General features: G+C 46.4%; 1 protein-coding gene across 1 annotated transcript in view; it reads right to left on the bottom strand.

The window, feature by feature from the left end:
* Positions 1-25,564, bottom strand: part of LOC127043186 (store-operated calcium entry regulator STIMATE-like) — a 70,146-nt gene that overhangs the window by 13,661 nt on the left and 30,921 nt on the right. The window contains exons 2-6 of the mRNA XM_050937026.1: positions 22,518-22,566; positions 21,055-21,150; positions 17,816-17,937; positions 2,067-2,179; positions 988-1,071 (exon numbers count right to left, since the gene is read on the bottom strand). Of these exons, the coding sequence (XP_050792983.1) occupies positions 988-1,071; positions 2,067-2,179; positions 17,816-17,937; positions 21,055-21,150; positions 22,518-22,566 (464 nt within the window). The remainder of the gene's footprint in view (positions 1-987; positions 1,072-2,066; positions 2,180-17,815; positions 17,938-21,054; positions 21,151-22,517; positions 22,567-25,564) is intronic.

The following is a 25,564-nucleotide window of genomic DNA, read 5'->3' as shown; positions in this document are numbered from 1 at the left end:
GTGAGCTCTGCCTTTTTGGATCCAATTCCATACACGAACCAGTTTGGCTATTCTTTAAGAGCATCATTAAAGAGGTGAACGGAGGACCCGTTGGCTGATAAGGCCGGAGTTCAGAATTAAGTGCTTTTCATCACAGGATGCAACTAACAGCCGAGTTTTGGATGCCTGGGACATCATGAATAATTGCAAGGGAAGCCCAGATCCTTCATTTGTCTCTCGTCAGGTCCAGTAGAGGAGGCAGCGATTTTTAAGTACAGCAGGACAATCTGTTTCAAATGATTAATTAAGCAACAGACTTTTGTCTGTCGCAATGGATCATGGTGAAAATCTGGAGGCCGTATCTTACTCTTTGATTCACCCATAGAACCCAAGTCACCTCATTGTCCTCACCTTCACCCTATCCTGTCCCAGTCCCACCTCTGTCATTTTCATCTGACAGTTTAACTAGAGCCTTCTAGGCAGGCAACCTCCGTTTCAGAAAATGCCGGGCACATTGCATTAAGTACTTAAAAAAAACCCCAAAGCAGTCACCACCTTTCATCTCAGAAACCCTAAAACCACATCCCCATGCATTGTATGTGCCGTATTCTAACAAAAATATGCAAAGACAGACAGAATTAATCATTAGCTAGGGTAGAGATCTGAGAGTTCTGTGGTGTCCGAGAGGCTTAATTACATCACTCCCCAACTCAAATTGCTCCAAGCAACAGTGTTGATACAATTGATTAACTAGGAGACGCTAGCATCTCAGCAATCAAGGGCTTCTGCAGAGACTGATGAGACAGGCAGGGTGGTCTAGTGGGTAAGACAACATCTTGACAGTCCCGAGAGGGAAGTTCTATTCCCAGCTCTGCCAATGACCTGTTGTATCACTTCTCTGCTTTGGCCTATTTCCAGCGAGTGAGGACGTGTACAGCACGTCTCTGTTGGGACGCTTAGGTCCAACAAACCCAAAGTGTTTTCAGAGGAGCCTTTGGCCTCACTTACGTTGACTGTAAAGGGCACAATGAACATGACCAAGACGAGCTCTAGCTGAGGGTCTGAGATATAGTCCAGTAAAATCTCCTGAAGCTGCAAGGGAAACAAACATTAAGCATGTTAAAATACATCTTGGTTACATGCTATTAACCATGAATTGCAGCAACCTTCCCGCACCGTCAGATTCATGGAGGAGGTGGCTGCTGCCTTTTCTACCCCGCCGCATAAGCTAGAAGAACACAAGCTAGTCCACCCCACCCCAGACGTTTGACAGCCTGAGGCCAGGCAGATGTTCATTCATTTATTAAAGTGCTGGTCTTCCACACTTTTAACACTGCATTAAAATAACAGGCAAATTTTCCTTGGATTCTCTCATCCTGGCTGCAAGACAAGCTTATGGGACAGCAGCCTGGCATGAGGTGGCCTAGAAGACTCCAGAAGAATACTGCCAGCCCCCAGATTCACATACCAAGAGTGAAGAAATCTACATTAGCGGTTCAAGTCAGGAGTTCAGAATACTGGTTCCAACAGGAATGAAACGCTGATGTGTCCCAACTTAATGTCTCCCACTCGTTCCATCTCTCTGGACACACACAGTTGCCGTCTACTGATAGTCTTTGTATCATGGTAGCAGCTAATGGTCAGAACAGATCAGAGCCCTACTGTGTTAGATGCTGTATAAAATATAATGAGACAGCCTCTGCCCTGAAGCAGTTACAGTCTAAAACAGAGAAGACAAAAGGAAGTATCATCTCCAATTCAGAGATGAGTTATGGAAACAGAGAGATTAAGTGACTTGCCCAAGGTCAAAGAGTATATCTGTAGCAGGGCTGAGAACTGAACCCAGTCTCTAGAGTCCCATGCTACAAGCTAATCCATCCATCGACAGAGCAACCTCTTCAATGAGTCTCTATTGGTCAGCTCATGACACGTTTCCCTGCCACTAGCCATTTTCCCAGATGCAGTAACCACTAATGGGTTATTCGAGGGTTCCTCATGAGTGATGGTCTAAAAAAGAATTGGGGCACACAATGCAAAGGAAACACCCGCCCTTCCCCTCCAGAGGGGAACATAAACCAGTCACTTACCTTTGTCCAGCCGGGGATGAACAGGGCCAGGCTTACCACAGTCTTCTCAAAGACCATTATCAGCAAGTAAAGAATGCACTGGCCAATCCAGGCAGCAGCTTGTGGAGGGTCACCTGGAAAAGTAAGCTAAACCTGGAATATAGAACAGGAGTAGAAAACTACCCAGAGGAATACCAGCGTACCCTAATGTAAAACAATATGGACTGATAACGGGAATTAAGGAGAGTAGCACAGGAGAAGCGGGAAGTGTGTGTGTACAGTGCCTCAATATACCAGCTTGTATGTGTACCTCTGATCCTTCCTAGAAAGGATGCTAATCTGCTTGGGTGTTGCAGTGATCTAGGTGGAGGACTAGAGGGGAGATAATTTTACTGGACAGCTACTGGAGGTCTTCCTTCATCTCAAGCTATAGAAGCTTATGGTTCTGGAGCAGAAACTTGGTACTTTCTTCAGACAGGACATTAAAAATGACTCTGGTCCCTTTTCAGAATGTTTTAGATTGTGAATATTGCTCAGTTTTCACTCTGTTTCAACAATTCCTTCCTTCCTTCCTTCCTGGCCCAGTAGCAGACTAACAGAACAAATTCCATGGCTTGTGTTTTTCAGGAGGTCAGACCAGAGCCAGTGGACCCTTCTGGCCTCAAAATCCTAGTTCTGATCTTGGATACAATGCACTGCCACGTTGACAACAGAAGGTTTATTCCTATTCAGTGCTGGGATAACTCCATCCAGGTCTGAAATGCAGCCCCTTCTGGTGTATGTTGTCAAATATGCGCTCCCACGCTGCACCAGGCAGCAAGCTCAGAACACAGCCTCCAACTGTAAATTCAAGGGGAACTTTAGGCAGCATCTGGGATTTCCTCCCTGCCCCCGGCATCGAATCTGAAAATGCCAAGGGTATATGGTGATCTAAATGGCCACGGCCCCTCAGTTGTCAGTATCACCCCAAAGGCGAAGTTTTCATAACTAGCACTACATCCAAGATGAAATCTATCTTACATGGTGTGGATGTATCAGATATCTGTTAGCTGCTGCTGACAGTGGATGGCTGAGGACGTAATACTTAAAGTCTGAGACACAGGGCCTCCATCATCCCAGGTTTTCATGTAATCCAATCTGAAAATCAATGCTAGTTAAATATGGATGATAGGTACCTAAAGTGAAAATTAAAAGCATATTTATTATTGTTAGCAACTATAATGGAATGATATCTATTACAGACAGGAGCGTCAGGCCTCAATAAACATCCTGCCAACTGCTCATTATCTTCCTAGGCTAATTACAGTCCGTTGGGTCTGCAAAATTGGGACTGGCAATATATAGCTCTCTGGAGACACATGCCACATTTCCTCCTGACACTCACACACTAAGAGAGCCTCTGGTGGCATCTCTGTTTCCAGTACAGATCAGAGCCCAGAACCGCAGCTGCGCAGGAGAGTCAGAGCAAAGCTCCTCCAAAGCTGGAAGGTGATTCGAGGTTGGATCAATTATTTGATCCAAATGGGTCAGGAGATCACTTGGCCTTCCCTTCTCATCACAGCCCCCGGCCCTCTAGGGAAACCCCTGCTCAGTTCACCCCCACCCCTGGAGATGTTTTCGCATTCTGGACATCTCCGTGACAGCAGAGAACTCTCCTTGAGTCTGCTTCAGCTCCAAGAAGCACAAGGGAAGCAGGTCAGACAACACCAGGGCTGTATTGGCTGGGGAGGAACTAAGGCCTTTGTCAAGCCGACACCTTGCAGGAGCAGAAGAAGAGAAGCACTGAAACGTTTGATCAATTTTTCTGATGCCTCCAAGGCTGAGGAAACACATCCAAAAGCCAAGGGCTACTAAGTCATCGACACGCTTTTGGGTGATTTATAGCACCCAGTGCTAAAGGCAGCCAGCAACAGAAACACATTGAAATGTTTGACAGATGGATACAAACCAGCATGCCTGTGGGTTCTGGTGTTATTACAATGAACTGGGATCTAGCCAGCACAGAAATTCCAGATGGCTAAGAACCTGGAGCGGCAAAAGCATCATCTTATTCATTCCCTTCGCTATAACTTTTGAAAGGAAGGGAGAAGGGGAAAGCCAAGAATGGATGGTTGCAGATGGGAACTGGGCAAGGGAGGCTGCTGAAATGGGAAAGGGTGGGTGGGTCATGGCCACAGGGACCAGTAAGAGGAAAGAGGGCAAGGGGAGGAAGAGGCATAGGTAGCAGGGCAGGGAAGAGAAGAAGAGAGGAGAACAGAAAAGGTAAGAGGCTTGGGAAGGAAAAAAGGCCAAGAGGAAGAGAAGTGTGGGAGGAGTGAAAGGGACCCAAGCCAGCCAGCCAGCATGGACATTAGCTTACAGCAGCTGAAGTTTTGAACAGCGTGTGCACGAGCTAGTTGGGGAGAAGCTGCCTGGTGGCACTTGGGGGCTGGGAGAAGCTGCTCCCCTTGCTGGCTTTGGAAGAAGGTTTCAGCATTTCAAGAGCAGTGCAGAGCCAATGGACTCATCATAAGCCAGGGGCTGGGTTTTGCCCATTCCTTGACTTGGAGTGGGTTGGGTTGGGTTTTTTGCTATGTACCGACATCTGAGACATTCCCACACAATTCCTTGCCTCTGAAGCCTTGGTGCATAATGCTATTCTACTCCAAAGCTCAAGCATAGACAAAATAAATCCATCCCTTCCCTTCTGCCTTTGAACTTGGCTTTCCCTTTTGTTCAGGGCACTCTCAGCTGGTGCGCACTGACTCCAGAATTGAGGCTGGATCTTGAAACCACAGCAGCCTTCACAAGCCCCCAGCTGCCTGCCCGTTACAGGCTGCTCCACAGCAGACAAGGCACTAGATTGCGCTTGCAACCATTCAGCAACGCTCATCTGGAGAGAAGATGCTTCATCCTGTGGAGGGGATGAAACTTTTACAGGCTACCTGTGAGAGGCTGGCAGACCAGGTGCTAGCTCTTGAGAAGACTTTAGGTCTCAGCTGAGTACTGACAGTTTCATTACTGGAAAGTTGTCCAGCCCACCAGTGCATTAGTATGGTTACAATGGGTATTGGACTTATCATGGTGTGTTTAGACTTTATGAAATGCTTGTGTGTTGCTACATGTCTTAATCCTACTTAGAATGTTGATATCCTAGGGGATATAAGGGAATACTTCAGTGTTTGCTATATAGCTGTAACATGTTTGTCCTGAACTATGTAACTCAAACAAAAAATTTTTACCCAGTGCAAAATGCTAAATCCCTATGAGGGGTATTACCTCTGGCCCATCTGGAAGGGCTATATCAGAATTAAATGAGCCATTGTGGGACATCACAAGGCAAAGACTTTATTAATTGTCCCTGCAGACCCATGAAGAGGCTACCTGCAAAAAGGCTCGTCCCACCAGCTTGAATTGTGGAAGAAGAAAATGAAAATAGCCAACAAGGAAATTTTTCAGCTCTTTGGCTGTTAGGACACCGACGGCTCGAGCTACAAAAAAGCAGCGGAGACCCCCAGGGTCAACCTGGGTGAGCCCTAAAAGATACTCAGAGCTGACAGATTGCTACAACTCTGTCACTGTTTGGAACCATAGACTGTAACTCATTTGTGACTGTATGTTTGCCAGCTTTAACCTATAATTAACTCGCTCATTTCTTTTTCCTAGCTAATAAATCCTTAGTTCATTTACTATAGGATTGGCAACAAACATTGTCTTTGACATAAGCCCTAAAGTACAACTGACCTGGGGTCAAGTGACTGGTTTCTTGGCACTGCAAGCAACCCAAATATTTTATAGAATCAGAGGACTCGAAGGGACCGAGAGGTCGTCTAGTCCAGTCCCCTTCACTCATGGCAGAACTATGTAATAATTAGACCATTCCTGACAGGTATTTGTCTAACCTGTTCTTAAAGTCCTCCAATGACTGAAATTCCACAACCTCCCTAGGCAATTTGTTCCAGTGCTTAACCACCCTGACAATTAGGCAGTTTCTTAATGTCCAAACTAAACCTCCCTTGGTGCAATTTAAGCCCATTGCTTCTTGTCCTATTCTAGGAGGTTAAGGAGAATAATTTTTTTCCCCTCCTCCTTGTAAAAATCTTCAATGTAATTGAAAACTGTTATCCTGTCCTCACCCCTTTGTCTTCTCTTCTCTAGACTAAACAAACCCAATTTTTTCACTCTCTCTTCATCGCTCATGTTTTCCAGACCTTGAAATGATTTTGTGATCTTTGGTGCATAGTAAACAACCATCATTAAGTCCAACTTGCCTGTGTGACAATGCCCAAGGGGACTGCCTGTGACTCCATGGTAAGGCTCAGAGTGCTTCAGGAGTTCTCATTCGTTACTGGGTTGGTGAAATCGAATTGTAGAACGCACCACCACTTTGTCTGTCCCGAGATTAGCCTTCCCAGGCCTGAAGTACTCCAGACAGAGTGACAGTCTGCTCGCTCCTTCCCTGCTGTCCAGCAGGAGTCTGACAGGGTTAGTGCAATACCACTGATTGTTATCTTACCATCAATGAAAGTTGTATTTTTAAACCTAGCAGGTGCCAGACAGCTTCACAATGTACAACATTTCATCTTTAGTACGAAGGGCAGGCAAGGAAGCGTTATTAAACTCCTTCTCGTAACACAAGAACTGGGGGGGTGGGGAGAGACACCAAATGAAATTAACAGGCAGCAGGTTTAACACAAAAACAAAAGGAGGTATTTCTTCACACAATGCACAGTCAGTCAATCTGTGGAACTTGCCAGAGGATGTAGTGAAGGACAAGACTAGAACAGGATTCAAAAAAAAGAAGAACTAGACGAGTTCATGGAGGACCAATGGCCATTAGCCAGAATGAGCAGGGATGGTATCCCTAGCCTCTGTTTGCAAGAAGCTGGGAATGGGCATCAGGGGATGGATCACTTGATGATTACCTGTTCTGTTCATTCCCTCTGGGGCATCTGGCTCTGGCCACTGTCGGTAGCCAGGATACTGGGCTAGATGAACCTTTGGTTCGACCCAGTATGGCCTTCTTATGTTCTTAAGGCAGGCTGGAGTAACAGCTAACCTAAAACTTTGCCCAAAACTCAAACCAAATACCAGCCTTTTCCTGGCTTTGAAGTCTGCTCAGGTTTTTCCTCCCTCATGTTCTGTTTGAGAAATTCAGCTAGCTGTTCATGACTTTCTTGTTTGCCAGGTCTACTTATAAAGAAGACCTGCTCACTCTAAGAGCGCTTTATTTCTCTGTCTGCGGGAGAGTGATCAAAATACAAATTCAGCATTATGAATTTGTTGCATAGTACTTTCTAGATGCACTATACAAAGCTGGCTTGAAAGGAAGGAAACTTAAACCCAAATATCTTCAGCAGCAGAAGCAAAACCATACTGGCCAGGTTGGGGTTTGTATAAGTTTGTTTTTCAGCCTTGCTATCTCGCGGTCACTGTGACCACCTCAAAGACATTAGTCTTTCATCCTTTAACATACCTTGGAGGCAGGGTGGGATCCACATTTTATAGACGAATTGAGGCACAGAATAGATTCGGCGACTTCTCCAAAGTCACACAGGAAATCTGTGGCATATCCACACGTGACACACTGGCAGATCAGGTGCCAGCTCATGCCAGAGCCCCAGGCCAATTCCTTTGTGTATTATTATTCCCATTTCCAGCCAATGGGAGCTGCAGGAAGTGATGGCCCGGCCCACATTGCTTCTCGCAGCTCCCATTGGCCAGGAACGGCAAACGGCTGCCACTGGGAGCTGCAAGCGGGCGGTTCCTGCAGACACTCAGGTAAACAAAGCGTCTCACGACCTGCCAGGGGCTTATCCTGAACAAGCCACGAACCAAGTTTGGGAACCACTGGTACAGATCAAAGTGATTGTTAAATGTAAAAAGGGAATTTGGTGTTTAAACTTCATGAAAACTGGTGGGATGTTACTTGCATTATTTTCACTTATCTGTATCCTGTTATAATGTAGCCGAAAAACATTCACATTGTGTTTACTCCTGAAACTAAATAACCCATCAAAGGAGAAAGAAGCCTTGTAGAATGCAAATGAACTTTAACAGAAAAGTGCTAATTTCAAAGAAAACAGTCACTGTTGTGTGTTATGATCGGAGGTCAAAGACTCAAAATGCATTCCTCACTTTCTATCATCCAAGAAAAAGGCCACATGGGTAGTGACACTGTCAGCTCATTTTCTGTGAGAAGCTACAAGTATGGATTCAAGGAAAGACACTACACCTCTGGACTGTTTGGACTCTTCCAGGGAAGTGTACCAGATGCAAAGTGGAGATATCCAGAGACAATCTGAGTACCCTGAAAAAAACTTATCACATCATTGCCGCCATTTGGAATTAAACGGTGACTCACTTGTGCATATATTTTACCTGCTTTCACCTCTCAATAACTCTCATTTCATAGAATCATAGAAGATTAGGGTTGGAAGGGACCTCAGGAGGTCATCTAGTCCAACCGCCTGCTCAAAGCAGGACCAACACCAACTAAATCATCCCAGCCAGGGCTTTGTCAAGCTGGGCCTTAAAAACCTCTAAGGATGGAGATTCCACCACCTCCCTAGGGAACCCATTCCAGTGCTTCACCACCCTCCTAGTGAAATAGTTTTTCCTAATATCTAACCTAGACCTCCCCAACTTCAACTTGAGACCATTGCTTCTTGTTCTGTCATCTGCCACCACTGAGAACAGCCGAGCTCCATTCTCTTTGGAACCTGCCTTCAGGTAGCTGAAGGCTGCTATTAAATCCCCCCTCACTCTTCTCTTCTGCAGACAAAATAGCCCCAGTTCCCTCAGCCTCTCATAAGTCACATGCCCCAGCCCCCTAATCATTTTCATTGCCCTCTGCTGGACTCTTTCCAATTTGTCCACATCCCTTCTGTAGTGGGGGGACCAAAACTGGACACAATACTCCAGGTGTGGCCTCACGAGTGCCGAATAGAGGGGAATAATCACTTCTCTCGATCTGCTAGCAATGCTCCTACTAATACAGCTCAATATGCCATTAGCCTTCTTGGCAATGAGGGCAACAGCAGTGGCTACTGCAGAAGCAGCATCTATACAGCAGTTTCTCATGTAGTCTCCAGTTAGCTAATAAACCTTAAGTTAGTTTACTATAGAACTGGCCACCACTGTTGTCTTTGGTGTAAGATCTAGAGTACCAATTGAACTGGGGTAAGTGACTGGTCTTTTGGGACAGGAAGTGACCTAAATGTGATGTGATCTTGGGTGTAAGTAACCACTGTATCACAAAGTCCAGTTTGTCTGGGTGGCAAGATAGATTGGAGAATCTAAGGGGACTGTCTGTACCTCCCTGGTAAGACTGGCATAGTGATCCAGGAGTTCACATTTGTCACTGCCCTGGTGAAGTCTAATGACAGAACACACCACCAAGCTTGGGGGTCTGCCCTGTTTTCTGATAGTCCGCCCTGAGGTAGGCGCTCACAGTCATGAGCCACTTCAGACAGCGCGACACCCAGGAATTGTACCCTGATCTTGCATGTCCAAGTCCTAATATAAACAATGCACTGGACAGGGCCCAACTGCAGTCAGGGTCCCATTGTGCTGGGTGCTGTACTGCCTCATCTCTTCCTCAGAGCGCTGACACCCTGAGAAGAAACGAGTCACCGAGTAGAAGAACTTGCCCAATGTCAATGGCAGAGGCGGTAATTGCACCCAGCTCTCTCAAATCCCAGATTCAGTGCCCTGCCCACTGGACCATGCTACCTCTCCATCCATCCTCTCTTGTGAAAGTCCTTAAAAGGCAGAGATAAGGAAATTTAGCTACAGATTCAGTCATCACAGGGAAACGTGGTCCCAGAGAACAGATGCTAGTTTTATTCCCTCTCAAAAGCTTCCAGCCATCACACTATGGGACGGCCAGTCTGATATGGTACTTGTACGGGTGGACTGCAGAGCTACACAGGAATTGGGGAACTCATTTACCTTCATGCAGAAGAGGGAGAGAGTAAGGCGGAGACTAGACTAAGCCTTGTGTTTACTGTGAGGCTGCCTAAAACCCTTTAACTAGAGCGGTGCAAAACTCAGCTAGTTGGAGCCACATGGCCTTGCAAACCTGCTCTTTGGCATTTCAGGGAGAAACAAACAGATCCAAAAAGCTCTCAAAGCAAACCCACTAGTTACATTGGAAACAGATGGCACTGCACCTTTTGGTTGTGCTGCCATACCAGACACAAGCCTGGACTCCTGAAACTTTTAATAAGCCAGGCCAGAGTTTAAACCAGGCAACTTTTGCCTGGTTCAGGGTTTCCACTGTGAATGCTTCGAGTCTCTAGCTTGGTGATCTCAATGCAACATTGTTCATGTGGTTACCCCTTTACATGGTTATTCTCTACCACATACCGACTGCACACCTCAACAGAAGAGCTGTCAAAGAGGCACAGATCTCAGCACTGAGATGTTCCAAGCAACAGGTGTGGCTCAGAGCAGTTTTTTTTTAGCTGTTTTGTCTCTTCTCGTCCATGCTCTTCATTTTAATTTTCAAAACTTAGAAAAAAATGTTTTAATGCAACAGAGGAAGACTCGGTTCTTAAGCATAAAGAAGATTCAGGGTTAGACATGCATTGGTTTTTATCCTCTGACCAGAGGGTCTGTGGGTTTTGGAGTTGTACTTTGCAGGAGCTTGGTCTCCTAGGAACAAGAGGCTGCTCAGTGTCAAAAATCTCTCTCTGGCCTGGGGCAAATATCACACTGTTTTATGGTTTTTCTTAAATGGCTGCATGGCTGACCGGCTCTGTCAGTGGGATTTAGATCTCATTTTCAGCTAGGAGCTCAAATCTAGCCCAGGGAAGCAATTAGCTGCAGTGATCAGGTAGCCATTGGGTTGCTATGTGGGGTGATTTGGTCATCCGAGTCCTATTTGGCAAGGAAGAGTGCCAATATTACAAGAATCATTAAACAGGCATAAGAGAACCCCTTCTTTTCTCCTGATCTACGGGTCAGCCAAAGGCTTGAACAATTCAATCTGATACAGTGCCCTGGAGCTCACCACTCCAGGTTTGGCCAGCCAGCAAGGGAAGCATCTAGATGCATGGTTCCTCCACATAAGACACCCGACTAGTACAGGAATTGACAGCCTAGCAGAACATAAACCTCCCCCACACACATCGTGATGGATCTCACCTCTCAGATAACTGGGTCCCAAACTACTCAGGTTTTACAGACTGGCACGCAACACCTTCCTAGGCACACACAGGAGACTCTAGGCAGGTAGCTCAGAGCCCTGGGTCATTGAGAGCCGACTGCTTTAATCAATGGGCAAGATGCTCCATTCTGCCTTAACCGAAGGCTCCAGATGCTTTTCACATAGAACACGTTCTAATCAGACCTTGAGATTCCACAGCCATGGAAACCGTGCAGCCTCCAAGTTGAACTACAGATGGGGCGGGGAGGAGGGACAGGTGGAACACATTTGCCATAGTTGATACCTGAGAATCTAGGAGAAACAATGGATCCACTACAACCCCTAAGATTGCAAGGAATGGTAGCAAACTCAAGACATACACAGGGTGCCCTCATCTCCAGTCACAACTGATTCAGTCTGATCCTACCTGAGCTTACATTCCAATTCCTTACCTTTGTCGGCCTCGGAGAGCACAGGCTACAGCATTTGTGTTAAGACTAAGGGAAATCTAGATCACAGCACGTCATTCATATAGCATGGATACTGCTGGGAAAGCCGCCTCCTCTCTCCTGCACATACAAATTCAATAGCAGGGATGGAACAATGCAGAATCTCACACCTATTGACCATTGGCAGATGCAAAAAAGTCTTAATGGTGCCAACAGCAAATGGTTAATATTCATGTGTCAAACCCAATGGGTGGATAAATCGTTCCCCAGAAGAATATGAAGAATGAACAGTAAATCGACTCAGTGCGGGGTCTGGGGAAGAAGAATACACACTGCCAGCTTTTGAGACTTCTTAGGTGAGGCAGGAAATCCCCCAAGTGATTCTTCTCACCCACTTCCACAAGAGCCTGTAGACTGGTCAACTCCTCATTGAGATCACCACTGATCGTCCAACAAAATCAGCAGGGACACTTTGTACCTGTAACCATCAGCAGGAGGAGAGAGTGAGCCACAGGGGATCCTCAGACCCATGTACTGCTCCCTCTGACACAGGCCCAGATAGCCTCCTCGCAAGTCCCATAAGGACAGACTCACCTCCTGGAGACACTGGAGGGTAAATTTGGAAAGAGGTGATCATCTGACCTGAGCAAACACTAAATTCCAATCCTGTGTATAAAAACCTTCAAATATATTCTTGCATTGTAGCTAGCAAGTGTTAGAAGAAAGTGTCTTCTCTGCTGTAGCCATTTGAGTCTTCACTCGCATGTCTCCATGATACAGGAATGTCCTTCTCCTCATGTATTCCAGTTGTGCTGGGGGTGAGCTCCCGGTAGCTTGCAGAGCTTGAATACCTCACGAGCAGCGCTGCTTTCTCTCACTCCAAGCCGTTACCACACAACAGGATTACTTTTAATCCATGTGGCTTTTACTGCACTGAGCTGTCAGCAAACCCCATACATCACTGTCTGATAGCTTTATTCACTGCCTTTACAAAGCCATATGTGCACAGAGCATATACAAAAGGGTTAACTGCAAACCCAAGAGCTAAATAGAAGCTAGAAGGCAAATGGAAATTGAGTGTGTGATGGTTTGAATACTCTACAGTAGCATACAAAGAGGTACAGTAATAATTCTGCTGGAAGTAAATTTGCATTTAAAGGTAACATTTAATTGAACACAACACTGATGGAGAGTGCTGGCTTGTCAGCTCTGGGGAAGAACGTCTTATTTAACCACAGGATCAAGGGCAGCAATGCAGAAGCCTCTCGCATAGGCTGCCTCAATGCAACTCATATCAAAGGTGCAGATACCACCTGTCAGAGCAGATTTTCATCACCCTTAGCATCTGGCAAGACTGCCAGCAAGGGTGCCAGGCAGGCCAAATCCAACATGAACATGGATAGAGTCAGAGACCCGACTTCAGTGGGCACTGGATCAGCCCAGAGATTGGGCAGGGTCCTGGATCCATTGTTTCAGTTCAGACCCCTCTCCCGAACCACTGGTAACTAAAGTACAGCCCTATTCTCAGTTCAGTTTTCATATCGTACAACTCCAGGAATTAATTTCCATTGAAGTTCCATGCATAACAGTTATTCCCCAGTACGCTGCCCCTTGTGGAGGCATCTGCACCCGGGCACAGTGGGTGCATGCAAGTGCAGAATTCCAGGTTCACACCCGCTTTGCCCAGGTGTAAACACTGGCAGTGAGAAATCAGGCCTTTGGTGGTGTTGGACTATTAGGGTCCCCACCCTCCACTTTCCCCCACATACTGGAGCAGTGAGCTAGAATGCAAAGTCAGCCCCCTTCCCCACGGCATCTGGATATTTTTGGTAAGATTTAAGCACTAACAGACCGCTCTCCCTTGGCTGCCCAGGACGTGGGAACACTTGTTATGGAAATATTGTATAAATACCATGACAACAGGCCCCAAAGCATCCCACACAGGTCCTCAGTTAAACTCAACAGCTGGCACAGAGCACGTTCTCCTACAGCTAACTTTGACCAGCCAAGTTCAATAGGGCACTAAGCAGCATTTAAAGGGTTCCGATCAGCACGTCTTTACATCTCCAGCCAGCAAACTGACCGAATCACCATGCTTGGAACTTCCAGAGTTACTGGAATGACAGGTTCATATCCCAGAAATAGCCACTCAAGCCCTCCTTTCTGGAGAGAAAACTGAAAGGCATCTATAGGAGGGGGATGAGGATGTAGGTAGGGGGATGAACAGGTGAGAAGGGATGTAAAAAATATTTTCAAGCAAAATTGACGTGCAATGTAGTAACTTGCACCTTGCTCACAGCATGTATTCGTTGTTCCCTCTCCCCAGTCCTTTGTTAGCATAGTGTCTATTTGAGACTATGCTCTTTGGGGTAGGAACCATGATTTCACACGAGTCTGAGGTGCCTGGCATAGCATGGCTCTCTATTGCTTGCAAACCCCTGATTGCCCACTTCATTTTAAGTGGTCTCCCACAGCACACATGGGTTCCTTCTGCTTAACAATTTTTCCCAACTTGTATTTAGCTCAGGCGAGGTCTACACTAAAAAAGTTAAGTCGACCCAACTACATCACTCAGGGGTGTGAAAAATCCACCCCCTTGAGCAATGTAGTAAGCCCAGATGTAGACAGCACTAGGTCGATGGAAGAATTCTTCAGTTGACCTAGCTCCTGCTTCTTGAGGAGATGAATTAACCACAGCAATGGGAGAACCCCATCCTGTCACTGCAGGGAGTGTCTACACTGCAGCACTACCATGGCAGCATTTCTAGTGAAAACAGAGCCTCAGACACTCTGGTTATCTTCTCCAGGCCTGAAGAAGGCTGAGGTTTTAGCCCTAGGCATGGAGAGGACAATATTCCAGGGGGAAACCACAACTGGAATTTGGAGAAAAGATTGGACATAAGCTGCTCATGGTGCCACTTCTACATGCAAGAGGAGCACAGCTACAGCAATCTGGTTCCACTTTACACACAGCAAGAGCAACTCTTAAGGATCCAGCAATTTCCCAATGAAGCCCAGAATCATCCAAAATTTGATCCCCAATTTATTGGGTCATTGTTATAAGACTTTAGTCCCCCTAAGAGTTAGTACCTTCCAAAAGTGTGGAAGATCCAGGAACAGTTAAAACAAAAAGCAGTCAAGCTGGACAGTAGACAGCACCCTAGTTATTCTCCTTGTTAGCCAACTGGCATTCTTCCTCCTAAGCAAGGAGGACGACTTCGCTCTAGCTGGCTTAATTTAAGAAAGCAGCTTCTTCTCCCTCCTCCACGCCTGCAGCTGAGCAAAACACACAGGGAAGTTTTCACTCATATTAACAAAGCTTTAACTAATCTTAAGAACATAAGAATGGCCATAATGGGGTCAGACCAATGGTCCATCTAGCTCAGTATTACGTCTTCTGACAGTGGCCAGTGCCAGGAGATTCCAAGGGAATGAACAGAACAGGTAACCATCAAGTGATCCATCCCGTCACCCATTCCCAGCTTCTGGCAAACAGAGACTAGGGACACTTCAGAATCTTGGAGAAGATTAATGGAGTTTCTTTATAAAGTTTTAACCTCTCTCTCCAGAAGCCTGGCTTGAACTACCGAAACAAGTCGCTCTGCTGTTGCGAAAGCCATGGATCTTTTTAATTTCAAAGCCAAATATGTTATAAAGTTTCTCGCCAATTATGTTGTGCCATGATCTCAGAGCAAGCCAAACACTGAATAAAACCTCAACACCCCTATTGGCTCAAGGTCTCCCTCTAGGGAGTGCCCCAATATGAAAAAAGTTTGATAGAGAGGTTGAACGACTGGTTCAAAGTAACAATGGCAGGCCTGGAGAACAGAACTCTGTCACCCTGGCTTACTTACCATTAGACAACCTACAGTCCAGTTTGGAAGCTACAATAATGCTGATAAGTTTGGTGCAGAATCTGGAATAAAGCCAAGAATACGGATTCTTTCCCTACTTTTCTAACCATTAAACCAGACTCCCACTTGCTGTCTCCAAGGGAAACGCTTGAATTTCCTGAAGAGCCAAGTGCTCACCTGGAACTTCTGACAGGGGAGAAAACACATTCGGTTTAAAATACCAAGGAAGTTTAAAGCATTTGTTTCTCTTATATACACAAGAACGTCACTCTGCCCCTCTGTGCCCCAACCATCCAGGCCACATCAAGGTACTGTCACTTCTTCCTCTAGTTAGTACATCTAAGATCCATCCTTGTTTATCCCTACAGACCCCTCCATAAAACAACCCACCACCACCCTTTCATCCAGGGTCTCATCCCTCAGCCAGATGGCTGCAGCTTCCTCCTTTTTGGCCCTCTAACTGCTCATCTGTCAGTTGATACACAGACAGCAACCAAGCTACATTTTTGCCCAGATGATCCTCCCCACTTTGAATTGCTCCACCAAATCAAAGATCAGGCTTCCTGTCTTTGTCTTGAAGGCCCTGCATAATTCTGCAGCCATCCTGTCCTTTGCTCTTCCAGCAGCTATCTCCAAACCTCCCATACCACTGCCTAGGCAAGAAGTGCCCTGCCTTAGCAAGTTCACAGTACTGCTTACACTCTCTTCATTCAAATTCCCCTAGAAGAAAGGCCTAACTCTCCACAACATCTCAGGAGGGTGATCTGGGCAAGAACATAACTTGGTTGCTATCTGTGTGTGTCAGTTGGAAGGGTGCAGATGAGTGGTCAGAGGGCCAAAAGGGAGGAGGTTGCAGCCATCAGGCTGGGAACTGTGACCTTAGATGAAAGGGTTTTTTTGCTGTAGGAAAGGATGGATATTAGATGCACTAATTAGCTACAAGAGGCACAACTGCAGGGTAATCTGGGATTGTGTTTACAAAAAGTATGAAAGCTTTGTTAAGAGAGCCCATAATAAAGGCTGCACTGAGACATACAAATTCCACACTTCACACCCACGTATTCCTGTTTTTCAAACAGACATCAGACGCTTTTGAAAGCTTAGATGTTTCAGGAAGAATCGCGGCTAAACAAGTCCTTTTAAACTAACTCTCTGTTTCTAGTGGAAGGAACCTAACCTCGCAGGACTGCCGGGAGGATTTGTTTATTTGTACAGCACTTTCAAGATGTGGTGCACTAAGCAAGGGCCTGATCCAAAAGTTCAAGTCAATGGGAGTCTATCCTGATTTCACTTTGGATCAAACTCTAATTGTTTAGATTATCAGATGAAAAAGCAACAGGGGGAAAAAAAGGAGTCAATCCTGTTTTCATTAAAGTATCCCCAATAATTAAACCTTTACAGGGATGGAAAAGTGAGAATGTGGCTTTTACTGATGGAATGGTCTAGGAACAGAAGGGAATTCTGTAGGACATGCTGAAGTTTCAGTCTGGGGTCTTTAAGATCACAAAAAACCCCAAACTTTTCAAAGCAGTAGGGAAGAATTATTTGTTTTCCCCTCCGAAAGACAGAAGTACTGTACTCACTTAACTTCATCTTTTATTTAGAAAGACAAGTGCTACCCTCTAGTGGAAATGTCTAAAAAAAGAAACCAGGCTCTCAGATCCCAAAGCAGAGGATGAAATAAAGGGAAGATGATGGTAGAATCTCAGAAATACAGAAAGTGACTGAGTAATTTCTGAACCCACGATCTAGAAAGAGTTTTTGGGCTGGATTCTATTCTTTAGGGCCTACGCAACCCCAAATGGATGAGACTGCTGGCTGGGCATTTTCAGCTACGGCTCCTTGATTCAAAACACTTCCTCCATCCAAGTGCAAAGCAACCTTGACTAGTCAACATTTAGAATGTGCTGTAAGGCTTATGTATTTCCCTAGAGAGGCAGCTTGAATGGGTGCCTCACCAATGAGCTGGAGGGGGAAATTTTTACTTTTGCGGAGTAGGAAGAGTTTGTGGATACTGATCTATTTGTTACCTAATGATTTCATGACATTTTTAATATGAAAGCTAATTTCTAGCATGACTGACAGGTACCTTTGAGAATTAACTATTCATCTGAATCATAGAACTGGAAGGGACCTCAAGCAGTCATCTGCACTCAAAGCAGGACTAAGTATTATATCTAAGTATTAAAATATCTTCTTTGAATGCACCCAGTGTAAGTTCCATTAGCCTGAATCTTCCAGTAAACATCAGAAGTGTGAATGCGCTGTGTGTTTTGTGCAAAGACGATACAGAAATATTGGAGGGAAAGGAAGAGGATCAGGTTGTCCTATACCTACCATACTCTCCAAAGACTAGGCATGTGTACTTCTGATGCTCCACAACCCAAGAGACAACCTTCACACCGAACCAGATCAGCAGCATCCCCAGTGTGGCATCGAGGATGAAATTCATTAGGTAGCTAAGAGAAGAGAGAGAAAACTCTCTGTGAAACACTTAAATTCAGGCTCAGCTGGGTTCTTAACTCTCAATGAATCAAAATAGATTCTGATAGATACTTTGGAAGTCCCCATTCAGATAAGACAAGCTTCATTATATGCAGTAGTCCCAATTCTCCTTCCTTGTATGAAATCACTGTTGGCTTTAATGGAGTTCTGTTGGTATAGAATCTATATAAGGGAGAAGCCCCAAATGAAAGGAGAATTGGGTCCAAAGTCTCCCTTGTCACCCGACTCCTCATCTGTGAAGTTCTAAGAAGATCCTGTTCATGATATGCTACAGGATCAAATTAGCCTGAGAATATCTTCTACGGTAGTTAGGAAATCAGTATCCAGTTTTGAGTTATTGTATATTCATGAACAGTGTGAGATTTTCTTTTCAGAACTCCAAAGGGTGCCTTGAAATATTCATTAATTGGGCTTTATCTCAATATCCAATCTTTTACTCTATAACCACCTTGGGAACACTTGAGCAAATATTCCCTGTCCATACACACTGGAGCATCACTGCACTGTTACTCAGTGTTAAGAGTAATTCTTTGGGATTTCAGTAGCCTCATACATATTTTAAAGTTACACACGTGCTTACGTTTCTTTAGAGGACTGGGGCCTAGGCTTTGTATCTCTTCTGCCACAGAGTCCACGCACAAAGCTCTGAGATGCAAAATTACCTTGTTCAGGGCTCAGATTACATAGACGTAAGTATTTCTATAGTCCCTAACATTAGGGTTGTCAACTGTCTAATCACACAACCCCAAACATCCTTGCCCTGCCCTCATCCCACCCCTTCCCTGCGGCCTCGCTCCTGCCCCACCCCTTCTCCAAGGCCCTGCCTCACTCAGTCCATTCCCCACCTCCGTCTCGCTCTCCCCCCACCCTCACTCACTGTCACCGGCCTCAGGTGGGGGGTTGGGTTCTAGGAGGGGGTGCGGGCTCTGGGCTGGGGCCCAGGGGTTCAGAGTGTGGGTGGGGGCTCCAGGCTGAGCCTGGGGCAGAGGGTTGGAGTACAGGAGAGAGTGTGGGGGTGCAGGAGTTTGGACGTAGGAGGGGGCTCAGGGCTGGGGTGCAGGAGGGAGAGTGGGATGAAGGCTCTGGGAGGGAGTTTGGATATGGGAGGGGGCTCAGGGCTGGGGTGCAGGAGGTTTGGGGTGCTGGCTTCAGGAGGGGGCTCAGGGCTGGGGTAGGGGGTGAGGGGTGTGGGCTCTGGGAGGGAGTTTGGGTGCAGGAAGGAGCTCTGGGCTGGGGTTGGGGCAGCTCTAGCTTTTTTGCCACCTCAAGCATGGCGGCTTGCCTGCAGGAGGTCCCCAGTCCTGTGGATTCGGCGTACCCGCTGCTGAATTGCCGTCGAATCCATGGGACTGGTGGACCTCCCGCAGGCAAGCCGCTAAAGGCTGCCTGATGCACTGGTGTCTGGAGCTAGTTGGGGTGCAGAGGGGGTGAGGGGTGCAGGCTCTGGCTGGGCAGCACTTACCTCGGGTGGCTCCTGTTTGGCGGTGCAGCAGGGCTAAGGCAGGCTCCCTGCCTGCCCTGGCCTTGAGCAGCTCGCGGAAGCAGCCAGCCAATGGGAACTGTGGGGGCAGTGCTTGTAGGCAGGGGCAGCATGTGGAGACCCCCTCCCATCCAGGGGCCCCAAGGGGGTGCTGGCTGCTTCCCAGAGCAGCATGGGGCTAGGGCATGCAGAGAGCCTGCCTTAGACCCGCTGCGCTGCCGGAATTTAAGCGGCCTAAAATCTCCTGGACTGGCTTCAGTAGCCCCTGGGAGATAGAGCCCGATTCCAGAAGCCTCCTGGTGAAGTGGGAGGGTTGGCAACCCTACCGAACAGTAACATATACGTTAAGGAAGTGGGCGAACACAGAGCTCTGCTGCTTTTTTTGTTTAAAACTATGAAGAATCACAGATTTTGCAAACAGATACTCTATTAGAAGAGTAGGTTCAACTCTGGGCCAATACTATTTAAAGAGATACTACCTTTTTTTTTTCTGGAGCCAACTGTTTTTTTAAAGCTATAGCTGGGCTTTCAGAGATTCTAAAGCCAGATGGGATCATTGTGATCATCTCGTCTGACCTCCCGTATACCAAAGGCCAGAGAAGTTTCCAAGTAATTCTAATGGAGTTAGTCAAAAAAAAAATGAGGAGGAGTTAAGTCTAGTGTGAATAAATGACTTGTGGTAAAAGAAAGGCAAACTCTTTCTTTTGATTTACACCCCTCCCTCAGCCTTCCACAATAGTGTGAATGCAAATGCGAGAGCGGGAGAGCCAGAAAGTGACACTGAATGAAAATCAGATGGAAAAAAAAAAAAAAGAGGAACAGATTTCAACATTCCTTTATGGCTTTAACAGTATGAAGTACTAATAGCACAGGTAAAGGCAGATGTTTTAAACTATGATTCTCCTCTAAAAGGCCTGATTTCAGAAAGTCAGACATGCAAGAGACAATTACACATTTACCTTGCATATGTACCAAATCCAGTTATAATGTGCAAATATATTATCCATCAATATGTATATGGCACTTTATCCATAGGTCTCAGAGTACTTGACAAGGACTGGGAAAATCTTCCTTCTTCTGCCCCACATAGGTGTCACAGCAATTGGCAACAGAGCCCAGATCTCCAGAATCTCAGCCACTGGACAGCTCTGCCCCCTAAACAACTGCACCGGCAGACTAGGAACGCAGATGCACATTCATTTTTGCCCTTCCAGCAGAGTGCCAGATACTTTGAAAACCCCAGATGCCTCCACCCAGACGAGAAACACAGACTGTTAGATGGGAATTAACAGCATTAAGAGGATCTAAGTCAGTGTCTGTTTCTACAGTAGAGACAACAGACGCAAGTGAATTTAGATTCCTCCAGTCCCAATTATATAACATTAATGCAAGTGTAACACCCAGAGACCCTGGGCGTCAGCAGGCAGGAGCGAACCTGGGCTTAGTGCATGAGCCTCTACCACATGAGCTACAAGCCACCTGCCTGTTAGCTAAGGCTGTAGAGCGAGCAAACTCTCCCTCCCACCCCCTCCGGGACAGAACACCACACCCAGAAGGTGTGTTAGCTACACAAGCACAATGCTGTACTCACAGAGAGCAGGGATCTTCTGCAGTATGACCAGACAGGAAAACATTAGCAAAATGAATGAAGAGGGCACCTATTGCTTGCTTGGAGGTATCATAAAACCTGAAATAGATGCAACGACCTTTCCAACAGCAGCAGCAGAGTGTTAGCCGGCACACAAAATCACATTGCAAAGAAGGGGACCTCAGATCAAGCCTGGCACAAGGAGTTTTTGTAATCCACAGGTGGGATTCTCAGAAGCTCTCATTGAAGTAAATGGGAGCAGAGGTAGGCTGGTGCCAAGTGCTTTTGAAAACCCCAGCCCTACGAGGAGCAGCAAGCACGACTCATGGATTTACACCATTACCAGACATTCATGTCAGAGAGGTCACTGGATGTGAGCCCCTGGCACAGTGAATGCAGCATTAGTGAGGGTGCTATTAGGAAACAGGGTGGGGATGAGGGAGGAGAATTGAACCTCTATAAGCCCATTCAGGCCTAGGCCTCCCAGCTGACGCTGTCAGCAAGAAGGAAGTCAACATCAACTGTGATGGTGCTTTCCCCATTTGCATACTGGGAACAGGACTGAATCACCAGCTTTGTTCAGAGCCCATGTAAGATGACATGAGACTGTGAAAGCTTTTGGTGACTACTGATCTGGGCCAGATTTCAGCTGGTATCTTAGGACTGGTCTACACTAGGGTGGGTGGGGGAAATCGATCTAAGATGCGCAACTTCAGCTATGAGAATAGCGTAGCTGAAGTCGACGTATCTTAGATCAACTTAGATTGACTTACTTCGAGTCCTCTCGGCGCGGGATCAATGGCCACTGCTCCCCTGTCAACTCCGCTTCCGCCTCTCTCCCTAGTGGAGTTCCGGAGTCGACGGGAGCGCATTTGGGGATTGATGTATCACGTCTAGATGAGACACGATACATTGATCCCCGATAGACTGATCATTACCCACCGATTTGGCGGTAGTGTAGACATACTCTTAGTGATGAGAGGTTCTCCTGCATGGCCATGAAGCCAGTCGGTCCTTGATATTAGACTTGTTGTTATACATCCCTTAGCTACAAATGCACAAGTGTAGCAGGCTTCTTAACTTGGCTCTCGCTGCAGTGTAACAAAAGTTACACTGGGAACTGCATATAGCTGTCTGGAGCTCACAATAAATAGTTCACTTGCTAGTGAGCTGGTAATGCCTGGAGACTTCTCAACGAACAGTAAAAAGTACTAAACAGGGCCAAATATTCTGTAGCATCTAGGATTACAGTATTTCAATCAATCAATTTCATCCATAATGTGATGGGAACTTTATAGGAGTAACACCACTAAGAATTTCAGTCTGTTCACTATTTCCATGTTAAACATTTAGGAACAGGAAAGACCTAGAAGCCCATTAATGATCAGAGTAAACATAAAAAGCCGTTCTGCAAGACAGAATCTATTCCCCTGAGTTCAGAGCTTTTAAAAAACGCTGTTTCTCACCAGATCCTCCAGGGACGCCTCTCTTCTTTTGGTTCCTGAAAGCGCTTTACTGTAAAGACAGAGAAAATTAAAGGTCAGATTTACAAGGAAATGAGACCTTACTGTATAATTGGACTAAGCAGCAAGATTAGAAAGTAGGATGATTACAACAAACCCTGACATTTCTCTAGAGTCTGTTTTGCCTCTGTTATACTCAGCCCAAGACACACCAAGGCCTTCTTTGGGCTAGCAAAAAAGAGTTACTCCATACATTTAAGTAATCTAGTGTAGACTTTAACAAATGCAGCAACAGTCACTTGGAAGCCTAGGGGACAGCCTAGAGCAGAGGTGGGCAAACTGTGACCTGCAGGACCCTCCTGCCCAGCTCCTAAACTCCTGGCCCAGGAGGTTCGCCCCCGGCCCTCCCCTGCTGTTCCCCCTCCCCCGCAGCCTCAGCTCACTGCGTCGCCAGCGCAATGCTCTGGGTGGTGAGCCCTTGCCTGGCAGTGCAGGTGCAGAGCCGCAGCCTGACCCGCTGCTCTGTGGTAAGGGGGCAGGGAGTGGGGAGGCTGGATAGAAGGCAGGGGAGTTTGGGGTGGTGGGCGGGGGCAGAGGTGTGGATAGGGGTCAGAGCAGTCAGAGGGTAGGAAATAGGGTGTTGATAGGGGTCCCGGGGGGGGCAATCAGGATTGAGAGGAGGAGTTGGATGGGGCAGCGGGGGGCAGGGGTTCCAGAGGTGGTCAGGGAGAAGGGGTGGTCGGATGGGGCAGGGCAATCAGGATTGAGAGGAGGGGTCGGATAGGGTGGCAGGAGACAGTCAGGGGCAGGGGTTCCGGGGGCAGTCGGGGATAGAGAGGGGTGGATGGGGCAGGAGTCCCAGAGGGGCCATCAGGGAGCGAGAAGCAGGGGGAGTCGGATGGGGCTTGGGCTGGGCCACGCCTGGCTGTTTGGGGAGGCTCTGCCTCCCCTAACCAGCCTTCCATACAAATTTTGGAAACTGATGTGGCCCTCAGGTCAAAAAAAAGTTTGCCCGCCCCTGGGCTAGATTCTACTATTTAGACTTGGCCAAGCTGGGAGATTTAGAGCTAAGCCAAAGGCTCTGGTTGAGCTTTGCAAGCTGGAACATGAGCAGAGACACGAGAACTGATCATGCACCTATAAAACCACCAGACAGTTAACACCAGAAATATTTTCACTAGTTTGGCTCAGGCTCTATCGCTCTTGGAGTCAGGAATGCCGCTGGCCCCAGGCGTGTGCTTTTATGGGCTTGTCCACTTTTAAACACAGCACTGCGATTTCAAGGATATGAAGGATGTGAGTGCAGTATTTCTTGACAGAAAAAAACAGGATTTTAAGAAACAACTCTACAGTGGCAGCTAGGTGCACTGGGTTACCTCGGACTTCTAGTTCTAGGATTTTATCAGTCTAATTTGAGCTGTAAACTTCTGATTCCCATTCCTAGCTCCTGGAAGTCTCTTTAAGCCTCAGAGATGGTGACCGGATTATCACTGTGATTCTATGAAGTTCCTAATTGTCAGTTAAGGATGGTTTCTAATTGGGGGTGAGAAAAATGATTTACAAGAGAGAGACACATCCGCCCCACTCCAAAATGAAGTGCTATAAACCACTCCAAATTTAGTACTATCAACCTCCAAAAAAAAATTGAAAGTAACATTTTAAAGCTACAACTGTGATTTAAGTCATGGGTGGCATTATCAAAATGTTATCCAACTCATGCATAATATAGGAGTTAACTGCGACTGAATGTGCAGCATGTACAGTATGGGCAAGTTCATCTTGATAAGAACCCTTTCATTTTTACGTCTCCCAAGTTTGCAAGTGGAGGGGTTTGTATTTAAACATGTGACTGCTGCAGGACAGAAGCGATATCCTGGACCAAAACTTAACTGCCTTTCACTGTAAAGGAACTATAGAAATTACAAGATACTAAGGCAGAGACTAACACAAGGAGCACTAGGTTAGATGGCACAGCAATAGGGTGGGTACATACAACATTTAATAGTGCAAACCACCTGCACAAAATACAATTATATAATCTCAAAGTAAAGGCTTAAACCAAAGTTTCCAACACGTTCTTACTGAGAAGAACAGCTCGTGGACTGACAGACTCTTCAGCAGCAGGTAAAATAAGCTCATCAGAAAGACAGAAGTGACTGACAATAGAGGAGAGGGTTGAAAGAGTGAAAAAGTAAGATTATGAACCACCACAACACCCACTAAATACAAGAATGGGCCTGTTTGACCGAACTGTCTTTGCAAGTTCCTACCAAGGTCTTGTTTCTATTTAATCAGCTTGACACTACATAGCACCTCCATCTATGGCCGTGTCTACACTAAAATTAGATCTCCCTAATTTATGACAACATACAGCCACCGCAGTTATTAAATCGCTTGTGCGTGCGCACTCTTTGCTCCTCGTGTTGGTGGTGTGCGTCCTCACCAGGAACACTTCTCTCGGCTCTATTGTCAGTGTGGGGCATGGCAGAACAGCTCCTGAAGGCCAATAACAGTCAAGCTGGTGTTACTAAATCAGCAGAGAGTCATTTAGGGTGGTGGGAGCTAAACTTAAGTGAAGACACTTCCACAGCTGGCTCAACGTAAGACAGCTTACATCGACCTAACCATGTAGCATAGACCAGGCCCAAGAGCATGTTCAATGTTAATTAAACCTGTCAGTCCACTTGAGATAGGTATCCACACCCTGTTTTAAAGGGAGGAAACTAAATCAGAACGCTTAAGTGACAGGCCCAAGATCACACCAGTAGTCAGTGGCAGAGCTAGGAATATATTGAATTTCTCCAGACTCCCAGTCTGGTATTGTAACCACTTGCCAACATTCCTTCGCTCATGTACAAACAAATGCCACAGTGATACAGACTCTCACTTGAGACTCTCCTGGAAAAGGGAACTAGGTTAAGGGTGGAGTGGATGCAAGACGCAATCGTAGTGCAGATGAACACGTGTCTGGGCACAGGTAATGGGATTTCACATTCATTTCAGAGTGTGCGCATGCACACAGACGATATCACTACACTTCCTTTGTCAGC

Source organism: Gopherus flavomarginatus, chromosome 1 (genome assembly GCF_025201925.1).
Source record: "Gopherus flavomarginatus isolate rGopFla2 chromosome 1, rGopFla2.mat.asm, whole genome shotgun sequence".
NCBI classification, from domain to species: Eukaryota; Metazoa; Chordata; order Testudines; family Testudinidae; genus Gopherus; species Gopherus flavomarginatus.
The sequence above is the reverse complement of the archived record's forward strand: the minus strand, read 5'-3'. Positions and strand labels throughout refer to the sequence as shown.